This window comes from Thamnophis elegans, chromosome 12 (assembly GCF_009769535.1).
Source record: "Thamnophis elegans isolate rThaEle1 chromosome 12, rThaEle1.pri, whole genome shotgun sequence".
NCBI classification, from domain to species: Eukaryota; Metazoa; Chordata; class Lepidosauria; order Squamata; family Colubridae; genus Thamnophis; species Thamnophis elegans.
Window position 1 is genome coordinate 2,765,717 of NC_045552.1, and position 17,226 is coordinate 2,782,942.

The 17,226-nt window shown below is 48.4% G+C and overlaps 1 protein-coding gene across 3 annotated transcripts in view; it reads left to right on the top strand.

The window, feature by feature from the left end:
- RASGRP4 (RAS guanyl releasing protein 4) overlaps positions 1-17,226 on the top strand; it is a 34,335-nt gene that overhangs the window by 9,167 nt on the left and 7,942 nt on the right. For all 3 annotated transcript variants that reach the window (XM_032228660.1, XM_032228662.1, XM_032228661.1), the window contains exons 6-12: positions 1,474-1,627; positions 6,715-6,888; positions 8,420-8,536; positions 9,932-10,207; positions 12,923-13,003; positions 13,113-13,217; positions 16,229-16,338. In XM_032228660.1, coding sequence (XP_032084551.1) covers positions 1,474-1,627; positions 6,715-6,888; positions 8,420-8,536; positions 9,932-10,207; positions 12,923-13,003; positions 13,113-13,217; positions 16,229-16,338 — 1,017 coding nt within the window. The remainder of the gene's footprint in view (positions 1-1,473; positions 1,628-6,714; positions 6,889-8,419; positions 8,537-9,931; positions 10,208-12,922; positions 13,004-13,112; positions 13,218-16,228; positions 16,339-17,226) is intronic.

Here is a 17,226-nt window from a genome sequence, read left to right on the forward strand (position 1 = left end):
GAATGGTTGGGCAAACCTAAAATCCCAAATTAACTCTTGGCTTTTCATTTTAGCCGATTTTTGGGGGGGTTATTAATGGAAAACATTGGTCTATATAGCAGGGCTGTCCAACCTTGCCCACTTGAAGACTTGAGGAATTCAACTTCCAGAATTCCTCAACCAGCCATGCTGGCTGGGGAATTCTGGGAGTTGAAGTCCACACGTTTTAAAGTGACCAAGGTTGCGCACGGCTGACCTATAGCAAAGTTTATTTTGAACGCAATCTCCTTGGGGGGAAAAGAGTCCAGGACATTACCCATCCTTTTAAAAAAAAATCTTCTGATTCAGTGGCAAGAAGGAATGATTCATTTTTCTCCAAAAATGTTACCAAATCATGATGAGGATGTAAAGCAGAAGGAAAGTCCAACTAACGTGTCACTTGGTGGAGATGAACCAACAGTGACGAAAACCCATGGGTGTTGCCTTAACACCCATTCTGAGCTTCCATGGTGCTGCTAAGCCTTCTCCTATTCCTCAGGCACTTGAAGGCCGTGCTTCTCAGTTTCTCCTTGGCTGATCTCCATTAGCTTGGTCTTTTCACCTCTCCAAAGCTTTCTGTTCAAGAGACATAAATCTCTGTTCCTCAGGAAAGCACCTGCCTTCTTCAATCTTCTCCTTAGACCATCCCATCTTTCCACAACTATCCATGGAAGCTAACATTTCTCCAGTTAGCTCAGGGGCCTACCATCCACACCCTAGCAGAGTGTTGGTCTTGTTTACAGAGAGCACTCTGCATTTCCACAGAGAAGTCCCCTGGTCTTGTGAATCTTTGGATACTCATGTCCTGCCCCCATCGGAGCCAGAATCTGGGTGGGTGGGGGGAAGACGAGACTGGACAGGAGCTGACAGAGATCGAGGGGGCGGCTTCATTTGAAAATGGGGAGGAGCAGGCTCAGTCAGTCCGGGGCCTTTCAAGATTGGGACGGCTTGTAGGCAGGGAGGAACAGGGCCAAGATGACCAAAGAGAGGTTAAGCAGTGAACGTGAGACACAGAGCTCAGGCGATGAGCAGGGACCGCTCCCTCCTGATCCTCGGGCACGGAGAGTGGAGAGAAGGCAAGAACAGCGCAGACTGACATGACTACCGTATTCGGGAAGAGAGTGTCCCGCCCCTCTTCACAAGGCACACCTGGGGACTGAGACTTAAGGAGATGCTGTGGGGAGGGGCATTTGTCGGGAACAACGCTGAATTTCATGGAGCGGTTGAGTGGCGACGTTTGAGAGAGAGAGAGAGAGAGAGAGGGAGAGAATGTGTGAGTGTCATCACTTTGCTCTGGGACTTGTCAGAAATGTGGGAGCGTTTTTTTGGGGAGATATTTGGAGTAATAAAGGTGCGGTTCGAACAGTCAGATGCCTGCGTTGCCTCTGTGCCGTTCCCTGGGTCACCCGGACTCAGTCCCTAACGAGTCCCTTCTGCCCCTTGTTCTTCCTCCAGGGTGACTCACACCTGGAACCGTTCCCTCAGTTGCCAACCCAGTCCTGCCGGTGGCAAGAAACGTAAAGTCTCGCTGCTCTTTGATCACCTGGATCCAGGTGAGCTAGCCGACCACCTCAGTTACCTGGAATTCAAGGCTTTCTGCCGCCTCTCGGTAAGGAACTGCAAAAGGAGCACGCAACGTTTTTGGCGAGAAGGGTGGATGGATCGTGGTGATAAGCCTTCCTTGTATCTTTTACGGATACCTTTGGTAGTGGAAAAATTGGCTGGTTGAAGACAAGGGTAGACGTAGGAAATTCCCAGTTGAGGATGGCTGAATACCGTATAGATTAATAGAGCCGAGGTGGCGCAGTGGTTAAATGCAGCACTGCAGGCTACTTCAGCTGACTGCAGTTCTGCAGTTCGGCGGTTCAAATCTCACCAGCTCAGGGTTGACTCAGCCTTCCATCCTTCCGAGGTGGGTAAAATGAGGACCCGGATTATTGTTGGGGACAATATGCTGACTCTGTAAACCGCTTAGAGAGGGCTGAAAGCCTTATGAAGCGGTATATAAGTCTAACTGCTATTGCTATTGCTATTAATCAGTGTTTCTCAGCCCTTGGTGGTCCCTCAGGCTGTTTTTTTCTCTTGCAGACGTTTCATTACCACGCTAGGTGACACCATCAGTGTGGGGGGTCACCTACTCTGGGCAAGGAAACGACTGCAAGAGAACGAGCACACTCAGAGGGAGGGCCCCAAGGGCCCCACGTTTCAACCTGAGCTACAAATAACACTCCTTTATTGGAATCCAGCCAGCAGGAACATTTAAGTCGGCGCAATTGTAAAGTTGCTGTGGTTGAGAAACGCTTTATTAGATCACCCCGGCTTCACAACAGGAACTTCCTCAACCAAAGGAAGACGTTTCTACTCTGAAACCGTGGCGATCCTTCTCACTGGAAGAGCAACGGTGATATTTACCCATAACCAGCTGAGAGGTCCATTATTTTACTATTTGAAGAATGTGTTGCATGTACATCCATCTAACCCAAAGTAAATATGAAAGTCCTCCGTACAAAGAAGGCATGTGCCGAGGTGGCGCAGTGGTTAGAGTGCAGCACTGCAGGCTACTTCAGCTGACTGCTAGTTCGGCAGTTCGGCGGTTCAAATCTCACCGGCTCAGGGTTGACTCAGCCTTCCGTCCTTCCGAGGTGGGTAAAATGAGGACCCAGATTGTTGTTGGGGCGATATGCTGACTCTGTAAACCGCTTAGAGAGGGCTGAAAGCCCTATGAAGCGATATATAAGTCTAACTGCTATTGCTATTGCTACATCCATCTAACCCAAAGTAAATATGAAAGTCCTCCGTACAAAGAAGGCATGTGCCGAGGTGGCGCAGTGGTTAGAGTGCAGCACTGCAGGCTACTTCAGCTGACTGCTAGTTCGGCAGTTCGGCGGTTCAAATCTCACCGGCTCAGGGTTGACTCAGCCTTCCGTCCTTCCGAGGTGGGTAAAATGAGGACCCAGATTGTTGTTGGGGGCGATATGCTGACTCTGTAAACCGCTTAGAGAGGGCTGAAAGCCCTATGAAGCGGTATATAAGTCTATTGCATGACCAACAGAGTTGGAAAGGGACCTTGGAGGTCTTCTATCCCAACCCTTTGCACAAGAGGCAAAGGATCTCTTCTCAAAACTCTCCAGTGATGGTGCACCCCGCAACTTCTGGAGGCAAGCTGCTCCACTGATTAATTGTTCTCACTGTCAGGAAATTCCTCCTTAGTTGCAGGTTGCTTCTCTCCTTGGTTAGTTTCCATCCATTGCTTCTTGTCCTGCCTTCAGGGTTTTTGGAGAATAGCTTGATTCCCTCTTCTTTGGGGCAGCCCCTCCAATATTGGAACACCGCCATCATGTCACCCCTAATCCTTCTTTACACTAGACTAGGCATACCCAATTCGGGCAACCGTTCTTCGTAAGTTTTAGCCTCAGGGTCCTTTCAAATTCACGGCTTGAAGGTGGGAACTCAACCCGCCATGAGACCGTCTTCCTGGCATCAGTCATTGGCCCCCCCGTTGTTCACGGGGTATCAACTGAGGTGAAGGAAAAATATTGCACCCTGTTGTGGGGTGCAATGCGGTCTTCCATTGCAAGCTCAGCATGGCTGGCTGGGGAATTCTGGGAGTTGAAGTCCACGGTCTTAAAACCGTGCAGGTTTGAGAAATAGTGCGTTGAGCCTCTTCAGAGTAATTGCTTCCTTGACCTTTGGGGTGGAATTATGCAACAACCACATTCCTTGGTACCCAGTTTGGGCAATTGAAATGTTGCGTTACCCACAACTGCTGCCTACTGATTCCCCCCCCCCCCTCAGTCAGTGGTTGCTTCTGGCAAACCACACCCGAAGCATTGTGTCTTTGGTTGCCCCAGGCTGATATCTAATACAACATCAATGATCTTCTCTCCCACAAGCACCCAGCCAAAACTTACTAGTAAGTCAGGACATGGTGTACCAACTATTTCGAGGCCCACAGGAAATGTGGAAATTTCCTCTCTAGTGGAAATTCCAAATCAACGCAGAAAATAAGGCCTTGCGTCTTTCTGCGTGTCTCTCTCTCTCTCTCTCTCTCTCTCTCTCTCTCTCTCTCTCTCTCTCTCTCTCTCTCTCTCTGTACCAAATTTTACACCCCTTTTGGAGAAGGCTTTACAATAGAAATCCCAGCTGCAAAGGGTCAGACTCTATAAATTGTTTAGTGACCGTTCAGAGTTAGGACGGTTCCACCACAAAACCGCGTTCGACTAAAGCGCGCTCGACGAAACCGCGTAGCTGACGTCATCAACAGGGCGACAACAGCGCGGAGACAGAAGCACGCTGTAAACGCTAAACCTAAAATTAACCCCTAAACCTAAACCTAACCCCCCTAAACCTAATCCTAAACCTAACCCTAAAGCTAACCCTAAACCTAGCCCTAAAGCTAACCCTAAACCTAACCCTTACCTTAAGTTGAATCGGCTTGCTTTCAAAGCGCTATTTAAAGCGCCCTTCTTTCTCCGCGCTCGCTGTTGTCGCCCTGTTGATGACGTCAGCGACGCGGTTTAATCGGGCGCGGTTAGTCGAGCGTGGTTTTGTCATGCCACGGTTAGGACAACACTGAAAAAAGGGACTTACGGCCGTTTTTTTTATACTTACGACTTTTACGGCATCCCCACAGTCATGTGATCCAAATTCGGGTGCGGGGCAACTAGCCAAGTTGATTTTGGGGGGCGGGGAGCCAGATTTGCTTAACGACCACATGACTGACTTAAGAATTGCAATGATTCACAACTGCAGCGGGTGTGGGGGGGGGGGGAAGGTCCAGCAAAATTCACCGAACAGATTAACAGAGTTGGAAGGGACCTTGTAGGTCATCTAGTCCAACCCCTGCCCAAGTGGGAGACGGTGTGCAGTCTCGTCTCTTCTTGAAAGCCTCCAGTGATGAAGCTCCCACAACTTATGAAGGCAACTTCTGTTCCGTGGGCTGATTGCTCTCACTGTCACCTCGCAACTGACAATTTGCTTAACAGCAGAAATTTGGGGCTCAATTGTGGCCGTTAAGTCGAGGACTTCCTATATAACAGGCTGGAAAATGGCCTGTGGAGCATTAGTGGATCCTTACAATTTTGTCCACTGCTTCTCCAAAGCCCTTCCAGGAACTGGTATCAAACTTGAACATAGCAATAGCAGTTAGACTTATATACCGCTTCATAGGGCTTTCAGCCCTCTCTAAGCGGTTTACAGAGTCAGCATATCGCCCCCAACAACAATCCGGGTCCTCATTTTACCCACCTCGGAAGGATGGAAGGCTGAGTCAACCCTGAGCCGGTGAGATTTGAACAGCCGAACTGCAGAACTGCAGTCAGCTGAAGTAGCCTGCAGTACTGCACTCTATCCACTGCGCCACCTCGGCTCTAAACATGAGCAAAGGGGTACAGTATATTATTGAAGATGTGGATTTAAAAAAATAATTAACCAAATATATATGTTGTGAGGTGTCCAGCAGTTTCCACAAGCCACAGCAGTGAGATAACATTTGCAGTAATGCCATCCAGTATTAAGGTTACCATTTGCTAGGCTAGAAAACCACAAATTTCTTACCGTATACAATAATATAAGCAGAAGCCAGTATTGATTCATAGTGATTCATATGCTCCTTCAATGCAATTAAATATCGGAATGTAAGAAAGGAATTGCTTAGCCCAATTTTTACCTGGGATAACAATTTTTGGAACCTGTTGTTTTTGCCCCCTCGAAACTCTGAGCCTGCCACCCCATTCCTAGTCCTGCTCTCCATCCTGAAAATGCCCCTCGAAAAAGTTGAGTATCCAGCCTTGGAAGGAACCAGGGCACGGGAAGTCCTTGACTTACAACCATTCATTTAGCGACCGTTCTAAGACACAATAGCACTGAAAGAAGTGACGCAGGACTGTTTTTCACCCTTACGACCGTTGCCGCCTCCCTGTGGCCACATGATCAAAATTGGAACGCTTCGCAACTGACTCATATTCATGACGGCCGCATTGTCCCGGGGTCAAGGGATCCCCTTTTGCGACCTTCTAACAAGCAACGCAAAATGGGGAAATCCAGATTTCCTCAACAACCGTGTTACTAATTAACACGGCAGTGATCCATTTAACGACTGTGGGAAGAAAAGTCGTAAAATGGGAGAGAATTCACTGAACGAATGTCTCGCTTAGCAACAGACATTCCGGGCTCAACTGTGGTCATAAGTCGAGGACTCTATGTGTCACCTACTAGAACAGTGGGTCTCAACCTTCATAATGCCACGACCCTTTAATACAGTTCCTCATGTTGTGGTGACCCCCAACCATAAAATTATTTTATGTTTTCCATATTTTTTTGAAAATATGTGTTTCCTAATGGTCTTTGGCGACCCCTGTGAAAGGGTCATTTGACCCCCAAAGGGGTCCCGACCCACAGGTTGAGAATCACTGTACTAGAACGTGGTGAGAATTCTCATTCCTGTAAATAAGAAGCAGCAATAATCGTAAGAGATGAGTTTTTAGAAGTGTACAAGAGCATTCCTACAACTGTGGAACGCCTTTCCTTCCCGCCGTCAATCCACCTCAAAAGCGGTGAACCAAAAAACCCAACCAGCCTGGGTGTCCCTTAATTGAGTTCAAAGTGGCTTCCCCAATGAGTCATTTGGAAAACAGTTAGGACTCGGCTTAATCCAGCAAGACCGGTTCTTACCTTTTAAATTGTTGTGTTGGGCAGTACTTGGATTTCCAGAATTACGTGCTGCGTGGATCTGTGCACGGGATCTCATCTCTGGAACGCGCAATCACCTTGTTCAACAGCATCTCCCAGTGGGTGCAAGTGATGATCCTGAAGCGTCCCACGCCCCAGCAGCGAGCAGAAGTCTTCACCAAATTCATCCACGTGACACAGGTAAGGTCCCCACTGGAAAGACACAGAAGCGGGGAGTTTGGCCCATGCAGTTGGGTGGGTGGGTGTGGGGGAGACACAAGAGGATGTTCCTGTTCCTTTCGTGGTCGCTCTGCCGAGACAAACGCTAATGGAGAACCACCTACTCCGGGGTTGGATGGTGGGGAGGTGATGTCTATCGGCACAACCAATGCGAAGGTGGAGAATGGCACGGGTTTGCTTGCATTTTTGCAAAGGGAGGTGGGTAAGAAATGTTCTTTCTGCACCACCTCCCGAGCAGAAAAAGGTGGATCTTAACCAGATGGGAAGTTTGATGCTCAATATATATTTTATGAACTTGTAGGATGTCTGGAGTACGTGGTAAGCTCTGAGCTGGTGGCCTGGGAGAGGAATTTTGATGTGGGCAGAGACCTGGGAATGGAGATGATGATCCAGAGGGATCCAAAGTGAAATGATGCATTAGCTTAGACCTAAAATGAATCTGATCTTTGCTGATAGAAGTTGGCGGCTTGTATCCTCTGAGTAACAGAATAACACAGTTGGAAGGGACCTTGGAGGCCTTCTAGTCCAACCCCCTGCTCAAGCAGGAAACCCTCTCCCATTCCAGACAAATGGCTATCCGATCTCTTCTTGGAAAACTCCAGTGGTGGAGCACTCACGACTTCTGGAGGCAAGATGTTCCACCGATTAATTGTTCTCACTCCCAGGAAATTTCTGACACTAATGTTCCACTGATGCTGGTCTCAAAACTCAATTGTTCAATAAGGTCCAGATGGAAAGTTATCAATTTGGACTTATCAAATTGGAGGCCACTGGGAGGATACGAGAACATGGCTTTTTCTGGCAGCCGGCTCCAAAGTGACTCCTTTCACGCTGTTATATTTTTATCTCACTTTGTATTCAGTCGGTTAGAAAATACAGGTAGTTCTCGACTTACGGCCACAATTGAGAATTACCATTGCTAAACAAGGAAGTTGTTGAATAGGTCGTACCTGATTTTGCGGTTTTATTTGCCACGGTTCTGAAGTGACTCGTGCAGTCGTTAAGTAAATCCAGCTACCCCCGTTGGCTTTCCTTGTCGGAAGCCAGCTAGGAAGATTGCAAACGGTGATTACGGACAAAATACATTCCTCCCAAGCTCATCAACCCCAGGTTGTTTAAAAGATGTCACCCGTGGGGGCATCCAGGTTTGAAAATTAGCTCTGACGTTGAGGAGGCTTTGAAGAAGCCAACTCTTTCTACTCGGGATCCGCTTAAAGCTCCTATCTTGGATAGAGCCAAGGTGGCGCAGTGGTTAGAGTGCTGTACTGCAGCCACTTCAGCTGACTGTTATCTGCAGTTCGGCGGTTCAAATCTCACCGGCTCAGGGTTGACTCAGCCTTCCATCCTTCCGAGGTGGGTAAAATGAGGACCCAGACTGTGGGGGTGATATGCTGACTCTGTAAACCGCTTAGAGACGGCTGAAAGCCCTATGAAGCGGTATATAAGTCTAACTGCTATTGCTATTGTCCTCTTGTTCTTCCTCCTGTTGCAGAAATTAAGGCAGCTGCAGAATTTCAACACCCTCATGGCCATTGTGGGAGGGCTTTGCCACAGCACCATTGCTCGCCTCAAGGAGACCCATGCGCTTCTACCTTCTGAAGTCGCCAAGGTAAGGAAAGAGGACAAAAGAGAGGAGGGGGTTTAGCCTCGGTGAGGTATCCCAAAGGTAGCCATCATGTCCACATCAGTATCCTGGCCTCTTGGCCGTCTACAACAGGAGTCTTCAACCATGGGAACTTTAAGACATGTGGACTTCAATGCTATTTGGGAGCCTTCTGGGAGTTGAAGTCCACAGGGTGTAAAGTTGCCAAGGTTGGAGACCCCAGATCTACAGGATGTCATATCTTATGCCAAGTCCCCGAAGAGCTGGGCATTCTTTCGGGTATGGGGTCTCGAGGTTGGGGAAGCCCATTAGTATGATTTTTTTTCCTCAGAATTTATTTATTTATTTATTTATTTATTTATTTATTTATTTATTATTTATTTATTTATTTAGTTAGTTAATTATTTATCTATTTATCTATTTATCTATTTATCTATTTATCTATTTATCTATTTATCTATTTATCTATTTATCTATTTATCTATTTATCTATTTATCTATTTATCTATTTATCTATTTATCTATTTTTTATTATTTATTTATTTATTTATTTATTTATTTATTTGAAGCTTTTATATGCCACCCAATCCCGAAGGACTCCGGGCGGCTTACAAGAAAATATAAAAAACACATAACAACAATACAATTTAAAACAACAGTCATCCCTCATAAATTCATTCTTGTCGGGGCCGGACCTCAACAGTGAGGTCAACAGCCCCAGGCCTGCCGGAACAGCCACGTTTTTACGGCTTTGCTGAAGGCCATCAGAGTGAGTATGGTCCGGATTTCCGGAGGGAGCTGGTTCCAAAGAGTCGGAGCAGCCACCGAGAAGGCGCTCCTCCGAGGGCCCGCCAGCCGACATTGTTTGGCTGACGGCACCCGAAGGAGGCCCAATCTATGGGATCTTACTGGCCGCTGGGAGGTATGTGTCAGCAGGCGGTCTCGAAGGTATCCTGGCCCTAAGCCATGTAGGCTTTAAAGGTAATAACCAACACCTTGAATTGAGTCCGGAGACCAATAGGTAGCCAGTGCAGCTCACGGAGGACAGGTGTAATGTGGGTGTATCTCGGCACACCCACTATCGCCCGCGCGGCCGCATTCGGAACTAACTGCAGTCTCCGAACCTTATGGCCACAATTGAGCCGAAAGCCAGTTGTTAAGTCAGTTGGGTCCCATTTTACAAACTTATTTTTTGCCACAGTTAAGGGACTCTTAAACTGTTAAGTGAACCATGCGGTCGTTAACCAAATCTGGCTTCTCCCATGGACTTTGCTTGTCAGATGCCAAGAAAACGACGAATCCATGCATTCGTTTTGAAAGGCGCTCTTCAGAAGGGGTGTGATGCTAAAATGGGATTTATCCTTTCTTTCCTGGACTCTTCCCTCTCCCTTCTTCGGGCAGGTGGTTGCCGAAATGACCGAACTGCTCTCTTCAAGTGGAAACTATGGGGCGTACCGCCGGGCCTACGCCGACTGCAAAGACTTCAAGATCCCCATCGTGGGAGTCCACCTCAAGGACCTGGTGACTTTGCACGAAGCCCTCCCGGATCGCGTAGAGGGTGGGCGCCTCAACCTGAGCAAACTGCAGAGCCTCTACGAGCCGGTGTGGGAATTCCGGTTGCGGCAACGGGCTCAGACGCCCTTCGAAGCCAACAAGGACCTGGTGCATTTGCTGACGGTACGAACGATACCCTTGGAGAACTCATGGAAGGGTGGATGAGCAGGCCAAAGTGCAGGCGGTCCAGCGGTGAGCGGGTTGAAGGAAGTCCTTTTGGCTGCCTTTGAAGGAAATCAACCGGAGTCAGACTAAGCCACGGTTAATCTGACTCCATGGTTGGAGAATATGGACTTTTCCCCGCCAGCATTCATAGAATCACAGGGCTAGAAGGGACCTTGGAGGTCTTCTGGTCCACCTCTCTCACCAAGGCAGGAGACTTTATACCAGGGGTTGCCAAGCCCCCGGTCCGTGGCATGCCAGAAACCGGTCCCTGCAAACAAGTAAACCTCTATCCATGGGATGCAGGCACCACACAAAATAATGCTCTTTTCGGTCCTCGTAAAAACTTGTCTCCACAGAATTGGTCCCAGGTGCCCAGAAGTTTGGGGGCTGCTGCCTTATACCAGCCTGGATAATATATATTTTTTTCTTGAAAGTCCTGTTTTTCTTGAAAATCTCCAGCGATGGAGGGCCCACAACTCCAGGAGGCAAACTATTAAGTCCCTACCAGGACAGTGTGCCCTATCATATTACTTATATGAATATTTATATTGTTTATATCAGTGTTTCTCAACCGTGGCAACTTGAAGATGTCCGGACTTCAACTCCCAGAATTCCCCAGCCAGCATTCGCTGGCTGGGGAATTCTGGGAGTTGAAGTCCAGACATCTTCAAGTTGCCACGGTTGAGAAACACTGGTTTATATGCTGTCTGACACAGTCAGTCATGGCCTCAGGTGGGGAAGTGCAGAGGGTGGCAGGCCTTCAAACGCTTCCTTTTGCTGGGACCCCGGGAGAACCAACAACAGGCAGCCATCTCTTCCACAGGCCTCCAACCTGTGGCGTTGCTTAGAAACCTCTCCTCCAGTTTACAAGAGCTGCAGGGTTGCCTAGCAACCGCCTCCCACTACAGGCAAAAGAGGCCCGGCCTGCTTTTCCCAGCCTACTGGGTTGACTCAGTCCCCCAAATGGCTGCATTGACTCCCCTGCTACAGAAATACGGGCCTAGCAGCCAGTCGGCCCTAACCCAGGATGCCTGGTTGCCTAGCAGCAGCCAGTGTGGGCGGGGCCACGGAGCACGGTGATGCAGATGTTGCTTAGCAACTCAGGCAAGGTGAAACCAGAGACTACAGGCCGCATAGGGCATCTTCACTCGATCAGGAGCCTGGTGTCTGACAGGCCCATTTGGACTACAACTCCCATCCTTCCCGGTCTACTCTTTACCAGGATGGGCATTTCGAACCCGCCGGTCAAGGTGGCGGCAGGCTGCAGTATCACGGGTTAAGAGAAGGACTGTAGTGTCGTAATGAGGACAGGCATTGCAGGAGGCTGTAGGGCGTGGAGTCACCCCCTACGGGACCGCCTCGTGCCACACACCTCCCAACGACCTATAAGATCGCACAGATTGGGCCTCCTTCGGGTACCGTCAACCGGGCAATGCCGGTTGGCGACTACTCGGGGGAGGTCTTTCTCTGTAGCTGCCCCGGCCCTGTGGAACGATTTTCCCGCAGAGATCCGGACCCTTCCCACTCTCGCGGCCTTCCGTAAAGCCACTAAAACAGTGATGGGCAACCTTTTTGGCGTGGTGTGTCAAAAATCGGCAAAAGATCGAGCATAACTCGCGTTGTGTGTCACTTCGACAAAAACATAATTTTGCGCAATTTATAGTTTAAACTACAAAAATGTATAATGGCGCTCACAGTTCCCGTTGGCACTCCGCTGTTCCCTGCTGTGGTGCGGTCGTAACCGACAGTCCCAGGAGTAGACTCTCTGTGCCGGCCTGACTGGAGAGAGGCGCGCATTGTTCCCGCGCTCCTCTCCTGCGGGTCCTCCCTCGCCGCGCTGATGACGTTTGTGCGCACGGCACGCACGCCTTACCAGCAGCCCCTGCGCTCAGAAAGGGGCGGCGGCGATACAGTAAGTGAGTGTGGGCGGGGGAGATCACACGTTCCCCCCCCCCCCGTTCCTCCAGCACAGATTCTTTCATCCTCGGCGGCCGTGCAGGAGCCGAGGATGAATCGCATGAAATCCTGTCCGTGTCACCCCAAATGGCTACGCGTGTCAGCACTGACACGCGTGTCATAGGTTCGCCATCACTGCACTAAAACCTGGCTGTTCTGGCAGGCCTGGGGCTGTTGACCCCAAAATATGGTCCAGCCCCTCTCAGAATGGAGTGCATGGTGTGTTTTTTAAAGCCTCCATTTCATCAAGCATGTCGTTTGGTTACAAGATCTTTGTATATTAAACGGATCAATGATGATGTAAGGAATAATTGATATATACATGAATTGAAATACTTAACCACTATATGGATTAATAATTAATAATGGGAAACTATTCTTGGAATTCTGGATGATTGGTGACATTATGGTCAATTGAAAATAGGAATGTGTATTATAAATTAATGGGAAGTCCTTGTTCTAATCTTCGCTTTTTCTCCTTGGAGATAGGTGATGCTATAATACTTTAAAGGCTTATTGTTATTTGATAGATAATTATGAATTTATGGAAATAAGGATGGTTACAAATGAAATAATATTAATGGTAATTTGAACACATAATGCTCAATGACAGTGAAACATTCAGTTATGTTTAATGCAAAACCAGTGATGTTAATCCTAAAACTTAAGAACTGATGCACAAAAACTTGGAACCTAAAATGCTTTCTTGCTTTCCAGCTCTCCTTGGACCTCTACTACTCCGAGGAGGAAATTTATGCCCTTTCGTACTCCCGTGAACCTCGCTGCCTCAAATTGCTGGTAAGAGGAGGACAAAGGCCTGGAGATGGGCCGAGTCTTCCCTGAGGAAGACTCAGGGAAGTCTTGTTTCTTAAATCTCTCTTCTCCCCCTTTTTTTCCCCCTTCACAGCCATCTACCCAGTTCAAGCCCCCTGTAGTTGTGGAGTGGGCACCCAGAGTAGCTACTAAGCCGGACCGTCTCTCTGTCAAGAGGCACGTCCAGCAGATGGTGGAGGTAAGACCATCAAAGCCATCGAGAAAAGAGAACATACGTGGCCCAGGGTTGAATTGTGGGCTCCGTGGTGCCCTCTGGTCTTGGTGGTGTTTCGTGACCCAACTAGGTAATGTCATCAGTGCTAGAGGGTGGGGTGGTTGCAGAGAGGAGGAGAAGGACTGAGGGATCCTTGGTGCTCCCTGAGCTTTGGTGGTATTCTTGCAGACATTTCGTGACCCAACTAGGTAACATCATCAGTGCTAGAAAGGAGGGGAGGTTTTCAGGAAGGAAGAATGGGAGGAGGAGGAGGATGACTGAAGGATCCTTGGTGCCCTCTGAGCTTGGTAGTTTTCTTGCAGACCTTTCGTGACCCAACTAGGTAACATCATCAGTGCTAGAAGGAAGGGGGGTTGTGGAGTGTAGGAGGAGGAGGAGGAGGCTCGTGACGACTGTACAGTCCTTGGTGCTCTCGTGGTACTCTCTTGACCAAAGTAGGTAACATCATCCATCTCTCCCTCTCAAACCCCATCTGGGGCACATCAGTGAGCCTAGCATTTTGCTGCACTGTGGCCCCAATTTGTACCTACGGCCCCCTCCCCCCTGAAGCCATGTCCAGTTCCCGTTTTTCTCCTCCCCTTTTCCACCCAGCCCCCCCCTCTTCTGTTAAAGGAAGACGCTTAGATCCGGCCACTTTAACCACATCCTCTTCTACAAATAAAACATGCTGCTGAAAACACGGTTGCGCATGGCGACAGAGAGAGGAGAGAAGCAAACACCACCACCAGGATTCGTTAGCTTGCAGGGAAGGGTCCACAATCCAAGCCCCACCCCCCCGTCCCCGTCCCCAGCAACTCATATTCCATATTGCTAAATAGCGCCTTAAAACTGTAGGGCGCTTTAAGACATGTGGACTTCAATTCCCAGAATTCTCCAACCAGCACACGGAATTCTGGGAGTTGGAAGTCCAAACATCTTTGCTGGCTGGAGAATTCTGGGAGTTGAAGTCCAAACGTCCTAAAGTTGCCAGGTCCCTGGGGAGTACTGCCTAATAATGTCAAATTAGCAAATGATGGTTTAAGATGCTCTTATATAAACCCTAGGGTGGATCAGTGGCTAAGGTGCTGAGCTTGTCGATCAGAAAATGTCGGCAGTTCGGCGGTTCGAATCCCTAGCCCCGCGTAACGGAGTGAACCCCCGTGACTTGTCCCAGCTTCTGCCAACCTAGCAGTTCGAAAGCACGTAAAAAAATGCAAGTAGAAAAATAGGAACCACCTTTGGTGGGAAGGGAACAGCCTTCCGTGCGCTTTTGGCACTGAGTCATGCCGGCCACGTGACCACGGAGACATCTTCGGACAGCGCTGGCTCTTCGGCTTTGAAACGGAGATGAGCACCGCCCCCTAGAGCTGGGAACAACTAGCACATACGTGGAGGGGAACCTTTACCTTTATATAAACTCAACAGATCTCCACGAAGACCATTACAAACATCAAAGAAGTTTGGGGTGACTTTTTTCAAGCAGCCTCAGCATTGCCAAAGACGGAATAATTTAACTTTTTTTCTCTCCGATCTACTACAGTTTAGCTGGGTTTTTTTTTTTTGCATCTCAAGAGCTGCAATTCTTTTGAAAATCACTGCAGGAGAAATAAGGAATTTTCCTGGCCAGGCCCACACGTACTTTGTGTAGGAGATTTAGGGGTGTGGAGAATCTATACAGTATTGCACCCCAACCTTGGGGATGCAGAGAAAATTGAGAACAGCATGTAGGTCACAGATTTGGGGAAAAGAGGATGTGGGGAGGAAAGAAACAGGGCAAAATGAAATTCAAATATTTATTTCACTCCCCCAGATAGATTTTTAAAGTGCTGAAGCGGAAATTGGTGGTAGCTGAAGAGCGTGTTTTTGCATGCATAAAAAGCGTGCAATTTCTAGGAAACTGAGCCACTTGCCCTGAGTGAAAATTACAGGTAGTAGCTTAGCTTACAATTATTTGTTTAATAACCATTGGAAGTTAAGATGCACTGGGGGGAAAAAGTCCATTTTTCACATTTACGAACCGTTGCAGTATCTGATCGAAATTCCAAGGCTGGGTAAGTGGTTCATATTTACGACGGTTGCTGTGTCCCCAGGGTCCCGTGATCCCCTTTTGCGACCTTCTGACAAGTCAAGGCAACGGGGAATCCAGATTCACTTCACAACCGTGTGAACGACTATCTTCACATATGCAACGGTTCACTTCACGAGGCTGGCAAAAAAAAGGGGTAAAATGGGGCAAACTCACTTAACCAATGTTTCGTTTAACCTTGGGCTAAATTGTGGTCGTAAATCGAGGACTACCTGTAGTTATGACAGTGGCACAGTCCTGCGGTCGGGCAATCCCCATTTGTAATATTTCTAGCTGGCTTCCGACAAATAGAGAATAAACCCCACTAATCCCTTCTAACACTGATGACGTTACTTAGTTGGGTCATGAAATGTCTCCAAGAAAACCAAGCTGAGAGAGCAGCAAGAACCCCACCATTCAACCCTGAGCTGTACCTCTACTCTTCTATCTATCTATATAAAATGTGTGTGTGTGTGTGTGTGTGTGTGTGTGTGCCCGCGTGCGTGTGCGCGTATGTGCGTGTGTGCGTTCCAGCATAACTCTGGAACGCCTCGAGCAATTTCAGCCAAATTTGGTACACAAATGATTTTACTCTCTGGAAACAAATATTGTGGGTGTAAGACACCCCTAAAACCCCTCGAGGTTTGTGTTCTGTTAAGATACAGCCTGTTGTGCCTTCAAATGGATTCTACTGTACTGCCCTAAAATAGCTTCTACTGTACAGCGCAGTAGAGTTGCCGTGGTTAACGGCTTCACAGTACTCCATAAGGGGGCTCCCTCTGGTAAGGGGGAACATTCGGTCTGGACATTTCCCCCCTATAAATCAATACCTGGACAATGCCGCGTTATCGGCTAGTTAGCCAATAAATTTCTCTGTAGACTTTTGCGTCTTGATGGTTTCTGCGTTTCTACCCTTCTCTTTTCCCAACAGTCTGTGTTCAAGAATTACGACCCTGATCAACGGGGCTGCATCTCTCAGGAAGATTTCGAGACCATTTCGATGAGTTTCCCTTTCTCCTTCTATGGCCTGGAAAGAGAACGGTAAGCACCAGGCTTGCACTAACCATTGAAGGAGGACCTCAACAACCATGTGATCAAAATCTGAGCATTTGAGAACCAGCATCTGTTTACTAATGGTCGCAATCTCCTAGGGGGCCAGGTGCAGAGGTGGTATTCAGCAGGTTCTGACCAGTTCTGTAGAACCGGTAGCGGAAATTTTGAGTAGTTTGGAGATCCAGTAAATCCCACCTCTGACTGGCCCCGCCCCCACCTATTCTCTGCCTCCCGAGTCCAAGCTGATTGGGAGGAAATGGAGATTTTACAGTAGCCTTCCCCGGGAGTGGGGAAGGAATGGAGATTTTACAGTATCCTTCAATGGGAGTGGGGAAGGAATGGAGATTTTGCAGTAGCCTTCCCCGGGAGTGGGGAAGGAATGGAGATTTTGCAGTATCCTTCCCCGAGAGTGGGGAAGGAATGGAGATTTTGCAGTATCCTTCCCCAGGAGTGGGGAAGGAATGGAGATTTTGCAGTATCCTTCCCCAGGAGTGGGGAAGGAATGGAGATTTTGCAGTATCCTTCCCCGGGAGTGGGGAAGGAATGGAGATTTTGCAGTAGCCTTCCCCAGGAGTGGGGAAGGAATGGAGATTTTGCAGTATCCTTCCCTGGGAGTGGGGAAGGAATGGAGATTTTGCAGTAGCCTTCCCCGGGAGTGGGGAAGGAATGGAGATTTTGCAGTATCCTTCCCCGGGAGTGGGGAAGAAATGGAGATTTTACAGTATCCTTCCCCGGGAGTGGGGAAGGAATGGAGATTTTACAGTATCCTTCCCCGGGAGTGGGGAAGATATGAAGATTTGGAATGGAGATTTTACAGTATCCTTCCACTGCCACGCCCACCAAGCTATGCCCACAGAACAGGTAGTAAAAAAAAAA